The sequence below is a fragment of the Haliotis rufescens genome, unplaced genomic scaffold (genome assembly GCF_023055435.1).
Source record: "Haliotis rufescens isolate VD_foot unplaced genomic scaffold, xgHalRufe1.0.p SCAF_10, whole genome shotgun sequence".
Taxonomy (NCBI): domain Eukaryota; kingdom Metazoa; phylum Mollusca; class Gastropoda; order Lepetellida; family Haliotidae; genus Haliotis; species Haliotis rufescens.
Window position 1 is genome coordinate 2,029,499 of NW_025963780.1, and position 17,857 is coordinate 2,047,355.

General features: G+C 39.2%; 1 protein-coding gene across 1 annotated transcript; it reads right to left on the reverse strand.

The window, feature by feature from the left end:
• Window positions 1-4,401: 4,401 nt before the first annotated feature.
• On the reverse strand, window positions 4,402-17,817 carry LOC124145470. The gene is made up of 8 exons (XM_046515245.2): window positions 17,628-17,817; window positions 14,121-14,196; window positions 12,714-13,045; window positions 10,834-10,951; window positions 8,885-9,044; window positions 7,892-7,944; window positions 7,095-7,216; window positions 4,402-4,711 (listed from the first exon to the last, which is right to left on the reverse strand). The coding sequence occupies exons 1-8, from the start codon at window positions 17,681-17,683 to the stop codon at window positions 4,690-4,692; spliced, it is 939 nt and encodes a 312-aa protein (XP_046371201.1). The 5' UTR covers window positions 17,684-17,817; the 3' UTR covers window positions 4,402-4,689.
• Window positions 17,818-17,857: the final 40 nt, after the last annotated feature.

Here is a 17,857-nt window from a genome sequence, read left to right on the forward strand (position 1 = left end):
TTGCCTTACACCACACTCAGTAATATACCAGCTATTTGATTTCAGGCTGTAATTAAATCTGGACTACAAAATGCAGTGACATCCACACCGTCGTGAAACATACAATCAACAAAGTCACCAAGTCTGACCACCCGATCCATTAAGTCGCCCTTTACGATCAGCATTGGTTGCTGGGGACATTATCCTGAATCCAATGTCAGATATCAGAACAAACCAACTATGTACCTGCACATTGTCTAAGTGAACGTTATTAAACTGCAGACAGAGAAACAGCTGCTACATCAGAATGGCCAGCAAATTTATCAGAGCTCCAGATAAGCTTTTGGTGTTGTGGGTATTTTACCTATGCATTTTAAAATCACTGTGTATCAGCTATTCCATCTGGGTATTCAAATTTCTGTTACCCACTAATTTTTACACATGTGGGTATTAAGTTAAATATTTAAAAACACTATTCATCTAGTCCCTGCAAACTGGTGCTGTGTGGGTTCGAGAGCTTTATAGGACTCATAAATACCACGATACTTCGACAAGTAAGTGTGATGGCAAATGATCATGATGTAACTGTCATCGTGAAGTTTGGCAAGGTTGACGGAATGCCCGTTTATAATTTCAAAATAAGTTGCTGATTTGCCAATCGAATACGCAGGGTTACTTCACAATATTTTGAATATACGCACAAGTTATATTTTTGTAGCGTATCTGTAATGTTCGTTGCGTATTTGATACGCTTGGATATTATTTTACTGCGTATTTCTGAATTTCTGATGCGTATTTTACGCAGATACGCAGCTTATCTGGATCTCTGTTTATGTTTGTTTGTTTGTTGTTTAACGCAGCATTCAGCAATAGTCCAGCCATATGATGGCGGTCTGTCAATAATTAAGTCTGGACCAGACAATCCAGTAATTGATGTCATGAGCATCGAGTCACGTAATTCGGATACGATAACATGCATCAACAAAGTTAGTGAGCCTGACCACCTGATCCCGTTAGTCGCCACTATTACAAGCATGGGTTGCTAAAGGGCTATTCTAACCCAGATCGGCATCTTATTCGTTGCTTCTCAGCACTCAGCAATATTCCAGCTACATCACGGCAGCCTGGTAATAATCAGGGCCAGAAAATTGATGTCATATGCAAAAACAAACTGTCAGGGTAAAATGACATGAAATCTTGTTCTGTTTCCTTGTTTGTTGTTCAACGCCACACTCAGCAATATTCCAGCTGTAAGACAGTGGTTGTAAATAAAGGGGTCTGGACCAGACAAACAAGTGACTATTATGATGATAATACGATGATGAGTCAACCAAGTCACCAAACTAACTACCTGATCCATTTAATCACCTCTTATGACTGGCACAGGTTGCTGGAGACCAATGCATGATAAATTGTTAATACAGGGATTTATTAAGGATCTTGGCGGTCAAGTTGGGGGAAAAAATCATGTATTTTGCTCAAGTTCTTGTTTCTTACATTCAGAGATATTTTACCAATGTATACTCAGCATTGCATTCAAGGCCAATCTCATTAAAATCAGATCCTAGTTTTCGCTACCACTAAACAAAGATCTGAAGACATCCCATTAGGGGAAAGACCTTTCATCCGACCAATCAGTGCGTCGCTTACAAGATTATGAAAGTGACTGTCGGAATGTGATTTCTAATCATGCAGACTCGAAAACTTTAACATGGGGTATTCCGAACAATAGTTACGGGTTTAACGACTGAATCCTTACATTCTAGACCATCTATTAGTCATTCTAGAATGTTTTTTTGTTCAGGTTTCAAATTTGTAATCGAGAATTTGTCAAAAGATGTTTCGAAGCGTAGTCGCCAATTTGAAATTTATCCGTAAAGCAAGAGAAAGCTGGTTTCTGATTGGTCATTCCATTGGTCGGTCAAAGTTTGTGCAAGGTCGGTCTGACATGACCCATAATAGGATGTCCTCAGATCTTTGTTTAGCGGTAGCGAGAACTAAGGTCTGATTTGAATGAGATTGATTCAAGGCAAGACTCTACAACTAAAGCCTCTTCCTATACATCATGTTTATTGTCCATATTATCAATAAAGCACAAGACACTACAAAGCCAGTAACAACAGTTGTCACTAGAGTGACATGAATTGGGAACTTTCCAAACATTTGTGCTAATGTGTGGCCGAACATTGGCCTCCGCGAAGGCCTATATAAATCCCTGTAATAAAACACTGTTCACCTCCAATTGTACATGGGTTTTCATTTTTTCACCATACAGGTGATGGTGAAATTGGGTTTAATGTCGCGTCCAAGATTATTGCACTTATATAGCGACGTGCATGTACGTGTGTGTGTGTATGGCTGCTTGTACTAGTCCGGACTGATGCCGATTTATAGTGCTAGCTCACTGAGATACCATGCCGCAGTTTAACATGAATACCCCACTCAGACACAGTATACTGACTCCGAGCCGATCAGTTCTTGTTTTAGCCCCTTAATGCCGAGCGCCAGACGGGGTAACAACAAGTACCATCTTATAACGTCTTTTGGTATGACGCGGTCGGGGATCGAACCCCGCACCTTCCGCTCTCTGGGCGGACGCTTCACCATACAGATTCAGATAAATAATATCTCATGATAACTACACATAGCATATATCAAAGACATTACAAGCAAGGTGTGAGTGAGTGAGTTGGGTTTAACGCCGCTTTTAACACTATTCCAGTTACATCGCGGCGTGTCAGCTTAATGTGGGAGGAAAGCCCAGAGTGATGCAGGTCTCAGATGTTTACCACTTCGGTGAAACTCACGAGCAGGGGTATTGTGCTGACAAACCTAGAAACATATTCGGGGTGAACTGGGATTCGAACCCACAATCATAGGTTTCTGGCATGCCCAAGGGACGCAACTCTGCACAGCGAATTGCGGCGCCTTAGACAACTGGGCCACCCGTGCCCCCTACAAGCAAGGAAGCTGCAGCAATACTGAAAGCAGCTAAGTGAAAGCACATGCTGATATAAAAAGTGAAAAATGTAAGTACCATTCTAAATGCAAGCAAAGCAAAGCTAGAATGAAAAGCTAGAATGAAAAGCACAATCATAAGCTCAACAAATATTATACATACCGTTAATCATGAAATTAATGCATCACCAAATTATTATGAGTGTCGACCCCTGTTCTTGTCATGGAATTAATGAGAGTAACCCTGTCTTTTAACTGTGTTTATAAACCTATTCATTGGGATCGCCATTAAGTAAGAGACTTCTTTCTATAGGCATTAAAACCTATTGTGAGGTTTTACTTTCCAGTCGGGTTAATCTCATAAACAGGGACGTTGTAATGTCCCAGGGATTTTATATAATGTCCTGGGTATTTTATTAATACAACTTCCGTTCAGATTATAACATGTAATGAAATGTAAAATCAAATGACAAATGTTTTCTTTATATTCCCGAGGATCGAACTCGCAACATTCATATCTGTAGCCCAGTGAGTGTACCACGAGGCTACAGAGGTGTTGATAAGCCTCACTGGTTTTTAGAATGTCCTTTTCAAGATCCGTATGCCAGCAACAGATATTTTACGCGCGTTTCCTAAGGTTCATGGAAAGTATGTTCGAAACATAAAAATGTTGATAAATGTTGTTTTAAGTTTCTTTTTTCGGTTTATAAGCATGGTAAAACACTTTCCCTCGGTTTTGGTAGACAGAGCATGCCCTGGGGGTCGGAAAAACCGCGGGGGCTTCGCCCCCTTGGTTTTTCCCTCTCCCCAGGGCATGCTCTGTCTACCAAAACCTCGTGAGCGTGTTTTCTCCAATACTAAAAAACTACTCAGCAAACGACAGCATCATTACATACATCTGAAACATTATTTCATTTTTTTTTAAATCTCAAAACGTTTACTCATTTTGGGAAAAACCCAACAGAGTGATAAAAAGATGAATGAAAAGATATTGGTTACCCAATGAAAAATGTAATAACCCAATTAAAATAGAAACCTTCGAGTAAAAACTCAATTGCTTAAAAAGTTATCTGGAACTCTGGGTGGGTGAGCAGTGTTTGGTGTTTGATCATCAGATTATTTGACAAAGTTATTCAAATCAAAGATGCCGTCATCCACAGCGATTGCCACAACAATTTGACCAGCTTGTGTACACAAACTGACCACACCTGATGTGGACATAGGTCTGTCTAAATCTAGCACTCAATTACATTGTTTATTGGGAGCCATGACCGATTAACTATACTAATATGAAAAAATCGGGTGGTCCTTAACTTCTTTTGTGTAGTATATGTTATTTTTGGCTCAAATGCAGTAAGCCTGACATGACAACAGATAAAAATGTCACTTTAAATCTCATTAAAATCCGATCTTAGTTCTCGTACCGCTAAACAAATCTTTACTTAGAGGTAGTGAGAACTAAGATCTGATTTTACTGAGATTGATGTCACTCACTGATAAAGATAAAGAGACACTCCCATTTCTCCAATTATTTGATGCTCACTAATTTCATAATTTACAGTAACGCTTTAATAAAAGGAAAATAAATGTTGCCAATAGACCAGATCTACATCTCCGGTTATAATAAGCATAAAGTGAAAATGAAAAAATTATGAATAATCTCTACAAGATTATCCTCATCGAAATAAAACAGCATAGGGTAGACTATGAGATCTAGGAGCCATGCGTGGTTAGAGGCACGTTGTGTCTTACCTAGCCACGAGTTTCCTTCACCCTGAAAACATTGTTATCATCACCATTTCAGAGAATAAAACACTTTCTACCTTTTCCATGTCACACATATTCCTATGACAAAACAAGGAAAAGTCATACTACATATAGATATTGACAACACCCATCTCTAATACATATGATAAACATTTATTGATAAACAGACAGTCCAAATGTTTGAATGAAAAGAATATTCAAACCATTCACAACCATCCCCTATGATGCAGGGTATAATATCTCCATGATATGATACAATTACTCATTCCCTCTTATAATTTCAATTGGAGAGTTACCATCTCTGTATGTCACATCAGAAACTTTACACAGCAATGTTCCCGTTTACCAGTAATTACCAGTCTTTCAACAGTAAAATTAGGCTTGGGTCGGTAATTTCTGTGACTGGCAGTCCCTGTGGATCGGGAAATTAAGTACCTTATAAATATTTGTAGATCAAAACATCAGTGATATTTAAAGAAGTATATTTTTTGAACGATGTCAGCTTATCTGTTACCCTCAGGGTTTCCCTTTGTCTATTTTTTGTGCAAGGAAATAATATTTTCCTTTGCTTCGAGGTTAAATATATATTTGTAGCCACTTAGTCTCGAAATATTTTTTTTTAAATAGAAAATTGTGCCTAAACTTTGTGTGAATGACATGTAGATCTAACTAAGTTACTTCAGAGATTACATTGAATATGATATTGAAAGAATTAAAACCAGGTAATGTTCATGGTGTTTTAAAGTTTAAAGTTGGGACTGACAAAAATTAGTGGGGACTGTAAATCTTTTTGAGTTGCCAGTCTGTCAGAAATTGTGTTTTTCCATGTTTCGTTTGTTTTGTTGTTTAACGCCGCACTCAGCAATATTCCATCTATATGACGGCGGTCTGTGTAAATAATCAATCTGACCAGACAATCCAGTGATTGATATCATGAGCATCGATCCACGCAGGTTTTTCCATGTGTCCCACAGGGTCGTAGGGAAGGAGTGCATTGACATGAAATAAATCATCATACAATGGAGACATGATACACTACATTATTGAGGATGATTAATACTTCTACTTGAAAACAATTCTTTCACAATGAAGCCCATCCAACAGAGATGAAGTACACGGCATTCAAATAGACAACACATACTAGAAATATCACAACACTGCTCTGTAGCACTCTGACACAACACTGAAAAGAGTGTTTACCATGTTCACAAAGCATAATACTTAAACCAATGTCTGTTTACAAGAATCAGAAATAAGGCTTGCAAAAATAAAGAGTTGGTTCTCAGGCCATGGCTTTTGAGTGAGTGAGTTGGGTTTAACACCGCTTTTAACATTATTGCAGTTACATCGTGGCGAGTCAGCTTAATGTGGGAGGAAAGCCTGAAGTGATGCAGGTCTCAGACGTTTACCACTTCGGTGAAACCCACGAGCACAGGTATGGTGCTCCATGGCTTTTGAAAATATAGTGCGGGCGGGCAGTGGTTTTTTTCTTTCTTAGTTGTTCAAACTAGTATGTAACCAAATACAATCAACCTGGGAAAGGCCCTCCCAATGTGTATTCCTTGATGAGTAAATTACTGGAATACCTTGGAATATTTAAGGATTTTGGGTTTGTTTTTTTAAAAATATGGAAATAAAACGAAACGTGCGCTGAACTTTGTGATGATGCAGGCGGTGCCTGAGAACCAAGACTATTACTTTACTAGGAACTTTTTCTTCATAACGTCCAAAATCAATAAATAATGGGGTCTGAATTTATTTTGGCCTTTTTCAGCCAAATAAAAAATGGGAGTTAAAGACCAATTTCAGACCAGACCCCATTATTTAGTTGGCCAAAAAAGGCAAATAGGATTCCAGACGTCCCAACACATACATAATAAAGTGTTCACCTTTTACTTTACACATCAGTTTAACAGATCTGATTGAATGTTGAGGATGAACTACATCTATCATATCCCAACACATACATAATAAAGTGTTCACCTTTTGACTTTACACATCAGTTTAACAGATCTGATTGAATGTTGAGGATGAACTACATCTATCATAAGTAAAACATCAACCGAAGCCGAAAAAACAATGTGTTATCATGATAAAAATAAAAATTAATAAGGCACCATCTTATACCATTTAATAATTTAAAATTTAGTTTTTTTAAAGATGTATTTCACTGTAAACAAAAATATGTCCAAATTAATAAAATGCCCCAGGATGAGATTTTTGACTGGCACTTTAACCAAAGGGCACAAGAACACGTAATTTTAATCACAGATTACAATAAGGACTCTTTACAGTGATCCCAAATTCTTGATCAGTGCACCATAGTTTGAAGATCACATAGCCCCAAACCAACATTGGAAGCACTTGTCATGTATGACAGTTATACTCACCGCGTCTTTCCACCGACGGTGTCTCTGTAGTCCTCACTTCTCACTGTTGACACTGACGCCGCAGTTCTCACCGATTGAACAGAGCCCTTCTCCGAGCCTTTCTCAGAAGGTGTTGTTGTGCCCTGTGGAGATAGGATGGGTGAGTGAGATGGGATTATCACCTCTTTGAAAATTTAATCTGTTAACACCACTTTGAATACCGAAAATCTTGAAATTAACACGAGTGTGAATTAAATGTGAGTGGTCTTTGCTCGCATTAATTAACTTTGCATTTATATCTACAAAATGACTATCAACAATAAGACGGCCTCACTGCACACTTTGGATAGTAGAAATACCAACTTGAATATATAAACACGGTTTATTGAGCAGCAGTTGTAACAGGTACATACAAATGTCATTCAAAGAATAGGAATTAAACAATGGGCATGCGGTGAGTTATCACTGCTGGGGTCAAGAGTTCTACACAATCGGTATACGATGACATGCATCAACCAAGTCACCAAGTCTGACCACCCAATCCTGGTAGTTGCCTCCTACGACAAGCATAGTCGCCTTTCGCGGCAAGCATGGGTTGCTGAAGACCTATTCAACCCCGGATCTTCAAGGGTCTGCTGCATATTAAATTCCATAATCATACATGCAGAAATGGTTGAATAATGTAAAACTTGACATTTACAATATGGTCGCTACCGGTATGTTTAAAATCAGATTGGAATTTTATGAGCAATTTTAAGAGACACGCTGGGATCTTTCATACAAAGGCGAGCTTAAGAATTCTTAGTTTTACTCCTTACCCGTTTCAGCTCTTGAAGTCTCTTGGAGTATTCTTTTCTTCCTGTCTGAAGTCCTGCAAGGAAAGGCACTTGAAATGACAGTTGGGTCAACACAAAGAATATAGAACTGTGTTAGAACTCAAAACAGATGAGTTTCTGCTGATCTGGGATTTATCTGGGCATGGTCAGAGGCCGATATTCTGCTCCAAGTCTCCAGCAAATGTCAGTGAACCTTTCCTAATTTGAAATCAAAATTTCCCAAATCCTGTTTATAAAGTTCCAACTAATGTGACATGTATTTCACAGCACCGATAAAAAGGAAGGGGCTTCAATTCTTAGTTTTACATTATTACATTGAATGCAGTGTCAAAAACCTCTGAATTTATCCAAATAAGAACTTTTATGATACCCATTTTGAATAAAGAAATGATTATTCTTTCCTAATTTATCTGCCAATATATTGGTTCCGTGCAGGTCCAGATAATCTGATAAACCTAAGAAGGATCACTGAATTAATGTTGCAAAGATGTGATGTTCTAAAGTTTAGGGACGGCCAGCTGATCATGCTGAGTGAGTGAGTTGGGTTTAACGCCGCTTTTACAGTATTCCAGTTATATCACGGCGTGTCAGCTTAATGTGGGAGGAAAGCCCGAAGTGATGCAGGTCTCCGACGTTTACAACTTCTGTGAAACCCATGAGCACAGGTATGGTGCTGACAAACCTCAAATCATAATCTGGGCGAACCGGGATTCGAAGCCACAATCATATAGGTTTCTGGTGGGCCCAAGGGACGCAACTCTTCACAGCGAATCGCGGAGCCTTAGACGACTGGGCCCCCTGATCATGCTGAGAGTGACTCCCAAAAGATATATCAAGTTACAAGTATCTGAGACTCAGCGCCATGACCATTTCTGCTTGGATCATGAAGTAGCATCATAATCGTCGGAAACAACATATTGAGTTTTGGACTTCTCATGGCTCCACTGAGTCACAAGATGTCTGTGGTCCTCTTACCCTCTTTGATGTAATAATCCACGTATTTCTTGGTGTGCAGAGCTGACCCGACATGGCAGGTGTAGTTCTGGACCTTGCCGTTCTCTGTGACGTGGGGGATGTCCGAGCTGTTGGGGCGGTACCGGTGGATGACCTGTAGCTTGTCCAGGGCTTGACCATCCTGGACACAACATCAACAACAACCATCATCTATAAGTCAACAGCTAAAATTGTGACTGTTTTTCTTTGTTGTTTAATGCTACACACAGCAATATTCAAGTTATAGGAGCCTGTCTGTAACAGTATGAACAAGAAAAATTGTAAAAGGAATGAGAGTGCTGTAATTTGATTGGTTCAAACACGGCAAATGGGATTTGAAACCAGGAAATCAGTTCAACTTTTCACACCAAATGAATACTTTTCTTGATTAGAATCTAAAATATACATAAATCCTAAATTTGAAAAAATGGATTACTGACAGGCATCACATTCATTATACATAAACTTTGACAACAAATATATGTCAGGGTAAGTAGAAATGTTTTATGTTATCCCTGCACAGAAAATACAAAATATCAAACAAGGACCAGGTTTATCCATCTCTGTAAGACCATTAACAACCTGGAGCCCCAAACATTGAATGTGGAGAATCACTCAAGGGAGGTAACTCTTTACACCCTTAATTAACACGCCTGACCACTAACAATATTTATTAGAAGAACATTGATTAAGTTGGTTTTTCTCAGGTTCAGTTGTCACAAAAGCATAATGTGATGTCACAGGATTCGACCAGAGTACCCAGGGTACAGGAGCTCACCTTCATTACAGTGAGGATGACAACTAGTTAACTTGCAATACACAAGAATTCAAAGCCATGAAAGAAAGATGTGGAGATAAACTAGACCTGATATTAACATATTTTCTAGAGTACAGTTTGCACTTTTCGTCCAAAAATCATGGTTGTGTAATTTCTGCCAAATCATGTGGGAAGTGATCGGTAGATCGCACAACTTATCGTCATCAACAGATAACCATTATTGACATCTTTAGTTGACGGGGAATGGATGCATAGATCATAGATGTCATATTTGCTGTAGTTTGCCTGTTATATGTCAACAAAAGTTTTGCGATCGTGAAAACAGAAGACTCAACGCGACTGGTCAAATTGTTCAATACGTAAAAAATATCCAGCAATAGCGATCAGCTGTACCAAAGTGCAATGCTTATAGTTATTATTATTTTAAATATATAAAATAACTAAAATAGCATGAAATTGGAATGTAATATTCCTGATAAAATAATAGTTTCAGATACAATTCTTCTGATCATTGCATCAACGTTCCTTCAAGTTAAAATACTGGGTTATTTTTAACCCAATCACCAATAGATTGGGAGAAAATGGCTCTTCAGCTGATGGCCGTTTCTCATACACACAGTAATCTTAATCTCTGCATATAAAACAACGCCTAGCAGAACAGGATATACAATTTAAATGGGAAATTATAATATATGGTGATATTTTATCTCAAACTTCAAATTTGTATCAACCAAGTTTGTTATCAACTGTTCGTTTACCTGAATTCACTGAAGAGACATAAAAAGATACTAAAAATAAATACTCTTGAACAAAATACTGAATCACCTAAAGGGGGCGGCGCATTATACTTGGGTGCTCACTATGCTCAAGAAATAATGTAATGAATTGATGGTAGCTATGAATCAAAACTTCAAAATGTTATGTGGAGGGTGAATAAGTGAGTGAGTTGGGTTTAACGCTGCTTTTAACAGTATTCCAGTTACTGTAAAACAGGAATTTATTGCGACATGAAAATAATGCGAGCTCTTGATTTTAGACATAAATGCGCATTTTAAAAATGCGAGTGCCCATACTACAGAGAACTACTGCCGTTAAACATGCAGTACATGGTGTCAGTGTGAGGCCACTGGACGACTATTCTGAAGGTACTTACGAAGACATTGCTGGCATATTCAGAGAGACGAACAGCTTCCTTCTTTGCCACAACAGACCGGGATGTTTTCTTAAGCTTGGGAGAGATGGACAGCTTCATATCAGGGGAACTAGAAGTACTGAAACAGAGACATTAACATTGCAAGATCCTTCATAGAGGTTGTTTGTTTGTTTGTTTGTTTAACGCCGTATTCAGCAATATTCCAGCTATATGACCGCGGTCTGTAAGTAATCGAGTCTGGACCAGACAATCCAGTGACTAACAACATGAGCATCAATCCACGCAATTGGGATTGATGAAATGCATCAGCCAAGTATAGCAATATGCTTTGTTTGTTGTTTAATGTCAAATTCAGCAATATTTCAACTATATATGACAGCGGCCTGTTAACAATCTAGTTTGGACCTGACAATCCTGTGATTGATATTGTGAGCAATAGTCCACACTGTCAGGGAATGAGGACACATAATCAATCAAGACACCAAGCCTGACCACTAGGGCTGTTACGATTCACTCGCATATTCGGTGAATCGAACCGCATCCATTCATGAATTGAATTAGTTATTCGTGGTCACTAGAATCAAATATTCATGAATATGCATTCATGTGCATTTACATACCCTGACCCTTAAAATATCCATAAGAACATATTATATACATAGATTTCTTGAGTGACAGTATTTTAGTCACTGGTCATTTGTCGCATTTGAGCAGACACTAGTACCTGGATGAGTGAAGTATATTAATGTATAATAAATTAATAATTAACAAACCATGTCAAATAATTTATTTAGTTATTGTTTCACTGAATATCATAAATAATACATCAACTGCTGACTTATTATTATTCGTGAATAAATATTCGTATTCGTTACCCTATATTCATTATACGAATCGTATTCGCCTTATAGTGCATTCATTGCAGCCCTACTGACCACCCGATTCATTTGGTCACCCCTTACAACCAGCATAGGTTGCTGGGGACCGATTCTAACCTATAATCCCCAAAGAGTACATCTCTTACGACGAGCAGGAGCTTGCTAAGAGTTAATCTCTCTACTGGCTAGCGAGCAGTTATCGCTGAGGACCAATTATCGCCAAATCCCCCTTGTAGCATGCACATGAATCTGACATGATCTCATCTTGTTTTACTTTTGCTCAATTTCATTAGAAGAGAGAAATATTTATAAAAAATGATAAACAAATCTGACCCTTGTGAAGAAATATTTTTTTAAAAATCATCACCTTGTTCAAATACAACTTTAGAAGAGACATGCGGATGGTGTCACGTGACTAATTCATGCATAACAAACATCCAGCAACACGATGATGCACATTCAGTTCTGTCATAGCTTACTATCTGTGTGTTATTTCTTCCCTACATTACAATTTTAAAACCTATTTCAGCTATCTTTTCATAAATGCATAGCCCTGAAAATACCGCAAAATCCATAGTCAACATTTCTATTTCCACTGTTTTGATTCCCTATTGTCGCGTTATAACAGAAACCTACTAGAACTTTTTTTATGGACAGAAAAACATGCATTTGCTTATAGTCTCAAACAAACCAAAGTTTTTGGCACAGCTGACATTGTACACGGAATATTTTAGAAATAACCTGAAAAAAGATAGCCATAACCGGTCGGTGACCAGTACAGGTTTATTTGTGTAATCGATCATCATTTCAGTTCCACCCTGTCTCAGGACGGTCGGGTAGCCTAGTGGTTAAAGCGTTCGCTCATCACACCGAGGACCCAGGTTCGATTTCCAACCTGGGTACAATGTGTGAAGCCCATTTCTGGTGTCCCTCGCCGTGATATTCCTGGAATATTGCTAAAAGCGGCATAAAACCAAACTCACTCACTCCACCCTGTCTCACCTCTCATCCTTCTCATCAACAAGCCTCATCCATGTCTCCCTATTCAAAACCATCACATCTTTGTCCTTCCCCTTGTCCACCTCTCCCCTCCTGTCCGTATCAGACTGTGGCTTCCATTTGTCTGTGCCACTGCGTGACACGTCAAACTTCTTATCTTTGGCTACTTTTCTTTCCTTGGAAGCGTCTTGTTTTCTGGACTTGTGGTCCACCTTCATCTTTCCATCAGGGCTCTTCCTCCGGAGGCTTTTTCTCTGCGGACTTTTTGAAGGAGGTGCTGGGACTTGGTCGAGGTCCGAGGTCTCCATTACTCTCTGTAGGAGGTCATACTTCTGCTGTAAACGACACAGTTGTTTTAGGAGGTCGGAATTAAGGATACTAGTCACGGGAACCTTGTCATAAGTGAATGGGTACCAGGTAGGATGAGATGGCAATGAGGTTGTTAACCTTCTAGCCTTTAACAGGCAGCTTGGGTTGTATACTCCCCAGGGAGCTGAGAACGATTCTTGAGTGCACACTGAACCAGTGACCAGGGAAGTAATGGCGCTTTGAGCATGCCCCTGAGTGGTGTGGAAATATAATGGCCTATTATTATTATAACTCTAAATCAAGGATTTCAGTTGTAGAAATTGGCACTAGTCCTATAGACCTTGCCAAACTGCCCAATAGTTGAGGTATCATAAGGACTAGTAGAAATTTGCCATTTTTAAGTGTTTCACTACATGTTATCATTAAAGGACTAGTGGATTAAAACTGTTAGTTTCTATTGCTGGATTTTATCAAGGATTCAGAACGAAGCATAATTGGCAAGAAAGTTGGGAAAAATCGATACTTTGTTCAAAATTGTGACTTTTTACAAGTTTTAATTAATTTCGAAAACTGGAGAGAGGCAATTATTGTTGTATGCCTCATTCTGCAATATTATCAATATCAACCTGTAAATAACTGAGCCACTAACAGGCAAACTGGTAGATGATAGCAGAGAATAACATAGGATTTCAAATAAGCAAAAATTGAAACGTGATGGTGAGGTTAGATGAAATTAGGTCTAACATCCATCCAAGATTATTGCACTTATGTAGCGACGTGCATGCATGTGTGTGTGTGGCTGCTTGAACTAGTCCGGACTGATGCCGATTTATAGTGCAAGCCCACTGAGATACCATGCCGCAGTTTAACATGAATACCTCACTCAGACACAGTATACTGACTCCGAGCCGACCAGTCCTTGTTTTCGCCCCTTTAGACAGGGTAAAAACAAGTACCATCTTTTAACATCTTTTTCATATGACGCGGCCAGGGTTCAAACCCCAGACCTTCCGCTCTCCGGGCGGACGCTCTACCACTAGACCACGGAGGCGGTCACTTGTAACATGTAGAGCAGCAAGTTCAGGGTATAAAACAGCCTACCATTTTCTTCGTGGTTCTGTAACACCCAGCCGGCTGGAACCTTGTCTCCCTTCTCTCTTTATTCATGTACACCTCCCTATAGTGAACACAGACAACATTCCCGTCTTAACGGTCGAACTCAAACAATACACCGAAGTCAGGGCTGTAAAGTGACAAGGTCTCAGACAGATTTGTTTTATCAAGCATGCCACAGGATACAAGTAGGAAGGTTTAGGTGTGTCCTATGGATTTTAAAAGAATAGAATACTTTTGATCAACCTTCATACTCGGTGAATATCACTTCAACATAAGCTAGATAATCAGCAGCTAGAATCTAGAATGTTCACCTCCCAGTGAATGTCACTTCAACATGAACTAGATAATCAGCAGCTGAAATCTGGAATGTTCGCCTTCATCCTTTTCATTGCGATTAATAACATTCTATTCAATTTCTTAATCATAAATAAACAAGCAAATTTTACAATAAATTGTAAAATTATATACTTATCCTATCTCACACTATGCATTTCTTCTTATTCTTCGATCCTGATGTGGAAACGTCCTAGAACAGCGCCTCCAGCTTAAAAAAAACAAAACACCCCAACACATTCCACACATCACTAACTCACCAAAGACTGTATCAGATCGCCAAAAATATCCTTCCATGATGGCTGAGAGAGTGCAATTACAGTGCAACGCCAAGGTGGAAGCCACTGCTCTCGTCTCATGAGAAGAAAGTGGGGGTTGTAGAAGGGGAGCACTGAGGTCGTCAAGGTGGAACGGGTGAATGGGTGAACGGTCAGTCCTTAAAGTAGAACAAATTCTGGATCCTTGTCTGTAACGAGCTCTGGACCAAGGGCAAAGATGCTGTCAAGTGTCCGACCAATAACAATCTGCGAAATCAAAAGGGCTCTGGTATCTTTGGACAAAGGAAAATCCCTTTGGTTATGGTGGTCAGAGGAATCCCAGCAGTCAAAAGAAGTTGAACGAGTCTGGGAGCTAAGTCAAACAACATCCCCCCAACGGTCTCGTGACTGCCGTCGGTCTGGAGAACTTTGACGATCCGATATATGAAACTCACGACCTTGAGAAGTCTGTCGATCCTGAGAGAAACGTTGATCTGAGGAAGAATGGCGATCTCCGTGTATCGAGCTGGCGAAGTCAGCGGCTGAGTTCTTGATCAGATGATGTATCGATGTGCTGATATGTCGATGTATCAATATGTTGATGAAAAGAAGAGTGGAGATCCCTCAGGGTTGGATCTGTTGAAATGTCGATCTGCCGATCCTCAGAGGTACAATCTGGCGAAATGTCGACACGGTAGTCCAACAAAAGAACAGCAACCTGTCAATAATGGTGAAGCATGCCGATCTGGCAATCCGTCAATCCCTCGGCCGTTTACTCTCTAACGAAGGATGACGATCCCCGTCGATGATCCTTTGCTCGAGAAAGATCATCCTTTTGGTCAGTGGGGCTGTCACCATTAGAAACAGAAATCCTAAAAAGATGAATCTACATGCTCAGAGGGCTGCCGGGAGCAATGATGTTCAGATTCACGAGCAGGAAGGAGGTAAAGGCAACCAACCCTCTGCTGACGGCTGAGACTTTCCCAACGCTGTCCCCTGCAAGGGCTTGGTCCATACAGAGGCGGGAAGGGCGGCAAGCAAAAATGACTTGGGAGCAAGTCCTCCTCAGTGGAAAGTGATGTAACCCGTTGCCGAAGAGGACATTTTCTTTTTCTTTTTGCAAGAAGACGAAGGCAGTCACATGGAATAACACAATTTGTTTGGGTTTCTTTGCGGAGGAAGGACCAGGCTCGGAATCTTTACACGACGACCCGCCGACCATTTTGAACACTTGAGAAGGTAAGTTTTGAAAGCCGATTAAGACAGGGTAACACATATTGTGTATCGATATCACACACTCCACGACAATCACAACAAAAAGGAAGTGGGTCAAGTGGAGAAAACAGTCTGAGCAGAGGGGGGCGTGACGACTCCATATCGTATTGTATGTTCATGGCAATGGTAGACAGAAGTGATTTCCTTGTAAAACAAAAAAACAAAAAGTATTCTCTGTTAGGTAAACGTCTACAACACCAGACAATAGAATTGAGAATGTGGGTGCTGGATATGTCAGGTGATGTTGCAGGGGTCGTGTCGCATGGGATTGCAGTGTTGACTTAGTGATGTATGGGATGTGTCGGGGTGGGTTGTTTTGTTAAAAGCTAGAAATTCTGTTCTGGGACATTTCCACACCAGTATCAAAGAATAAGAAGAAATGCATAGTGTGAGATAGGATAAGTTTGAACATTTGAACTATGGAGGTAATTGTTCGCACAATGAAACCAAAGCTTGACCATGTTTACTGAAATAGTTTGTCTGGTTATTAATGATATGACAAAAATCCATTTGACCACCCTTTTCTTTTCCCCAACAATATGGGAACAGTTACTGTTATACAATTGCATCCAACATTGACATTTAACAAGCTGCAAAAAAGAACTTTAGATATAGGAAAATAGAAATCATAATAATGTAAAAAATTGGACAATTAACATGATAAAGAAAGATCTTGTATAACGATGAACTAATAAAATGATTACTGGAATCATGAGGACAGGGTGTAGCTACAATCTCAAGACTCTACAGAAGAACCACAAGCTTCAGAAAAATGTCTCAAGTCAGTTTGGCAAACCCTCTGAAAAAGGACTTAACAATAGACTTGACAAACCCAATAAATGACATTTTTTTCATACAATATCAAAGACCAAGATCACAGTTCTTTTTAAAACAAGCCTTGCACAATATTTTTTATGTTGATGGTATTAGATTAACGGCTACGCATTACAATACTGGCCCATAAATCTGCATTAAGTGAGGTAGGGTCATTACATTCCAGATAATAGCAGGGTGAGTGTATATATATATATATATACCCCATTGTTAGGCAGCAGTCAAATGTGTGATTATGGTAGCATTTGTTGTAGTGACAAATGACTGGTCGTCAGGAAGTTATTGGTTCATAAAGTCTGCACTTGTTCCACTGACAATCTGTTAGATTGAAATTGTATTTTTTTATAGTTAAGAAATGTTATGAAATACTTCAGGTCAAAATAAAAAGAAAGAAACAGACAGAATCTAGATCAAAATTCACACGAAGTTTTTTTTCCAGATTTGCATTATTTCCACATTTTTTAAAATATAGATAAATATTATTTTGTAAGGAGGACCGTACATATACATCGTGATGTGCTCTAATTAGAATTTAGTAAGGACGACCATTCATTAAAATCCCCATCATGTCTTTTAAATTCCTTTTTCAATCACAAAACAGGTGCGTGAATTCGAAAAGAACAAAATTCAACAGATACTTTCGAAATATTTTCAAACAAAAGAATAGAATCACCGCTAACTGACGATGCAGTGGGAAGCAGGAAAGGGAAAACAGTCACCGATGAACTTCAATACATGAGAGAAAAACACGAAGAGGTTTTCGACATGGCCATTTAGCCCAGTTGATACTCACAGCTTCCTAGCAACAAGGTTTGCCACGTCTTTCAGATCTCCTGGAGTGAATGTCATCTTGATTTTTTGCTTCTTTCTAAACTTCCACTTTATGTTTTTGCTTTTTCCACATGACTAGCGCTATTTCCCGTTTATTTTATGAGGGAAACGTTTTGTTAAACAAGGTTTGACATTTCCACGACGACAGAAGACGCCATGTTGTGACCTACAAATCACGTGACTAAATCTGAG

Bases quoted from the DNA above. Each gene is read 5' to 3' on its own strand.
- LOC124145470 (XM_046515245.2), bottom strand. From the start codon at position 17,683: ATGACATTCACTCCAGGAGATCTGAAAGACGTGGCAAACCTTGTTGCT. The intron at 9,045-10,833 runs GTAAGTACCTTC...TGTTGTGTCCAG, and splicing joins AATATGCCAGCAATGTCTTC to GATGGTCAAGCCCTGGACAA. The intron at 7,945-8,884 runs GTAAGAGGACCA...CTTTCCTTGCAG, and splicing joins GGATTATTACATCAAAGAGG to GACTTCAGACAGGAAGAAAA.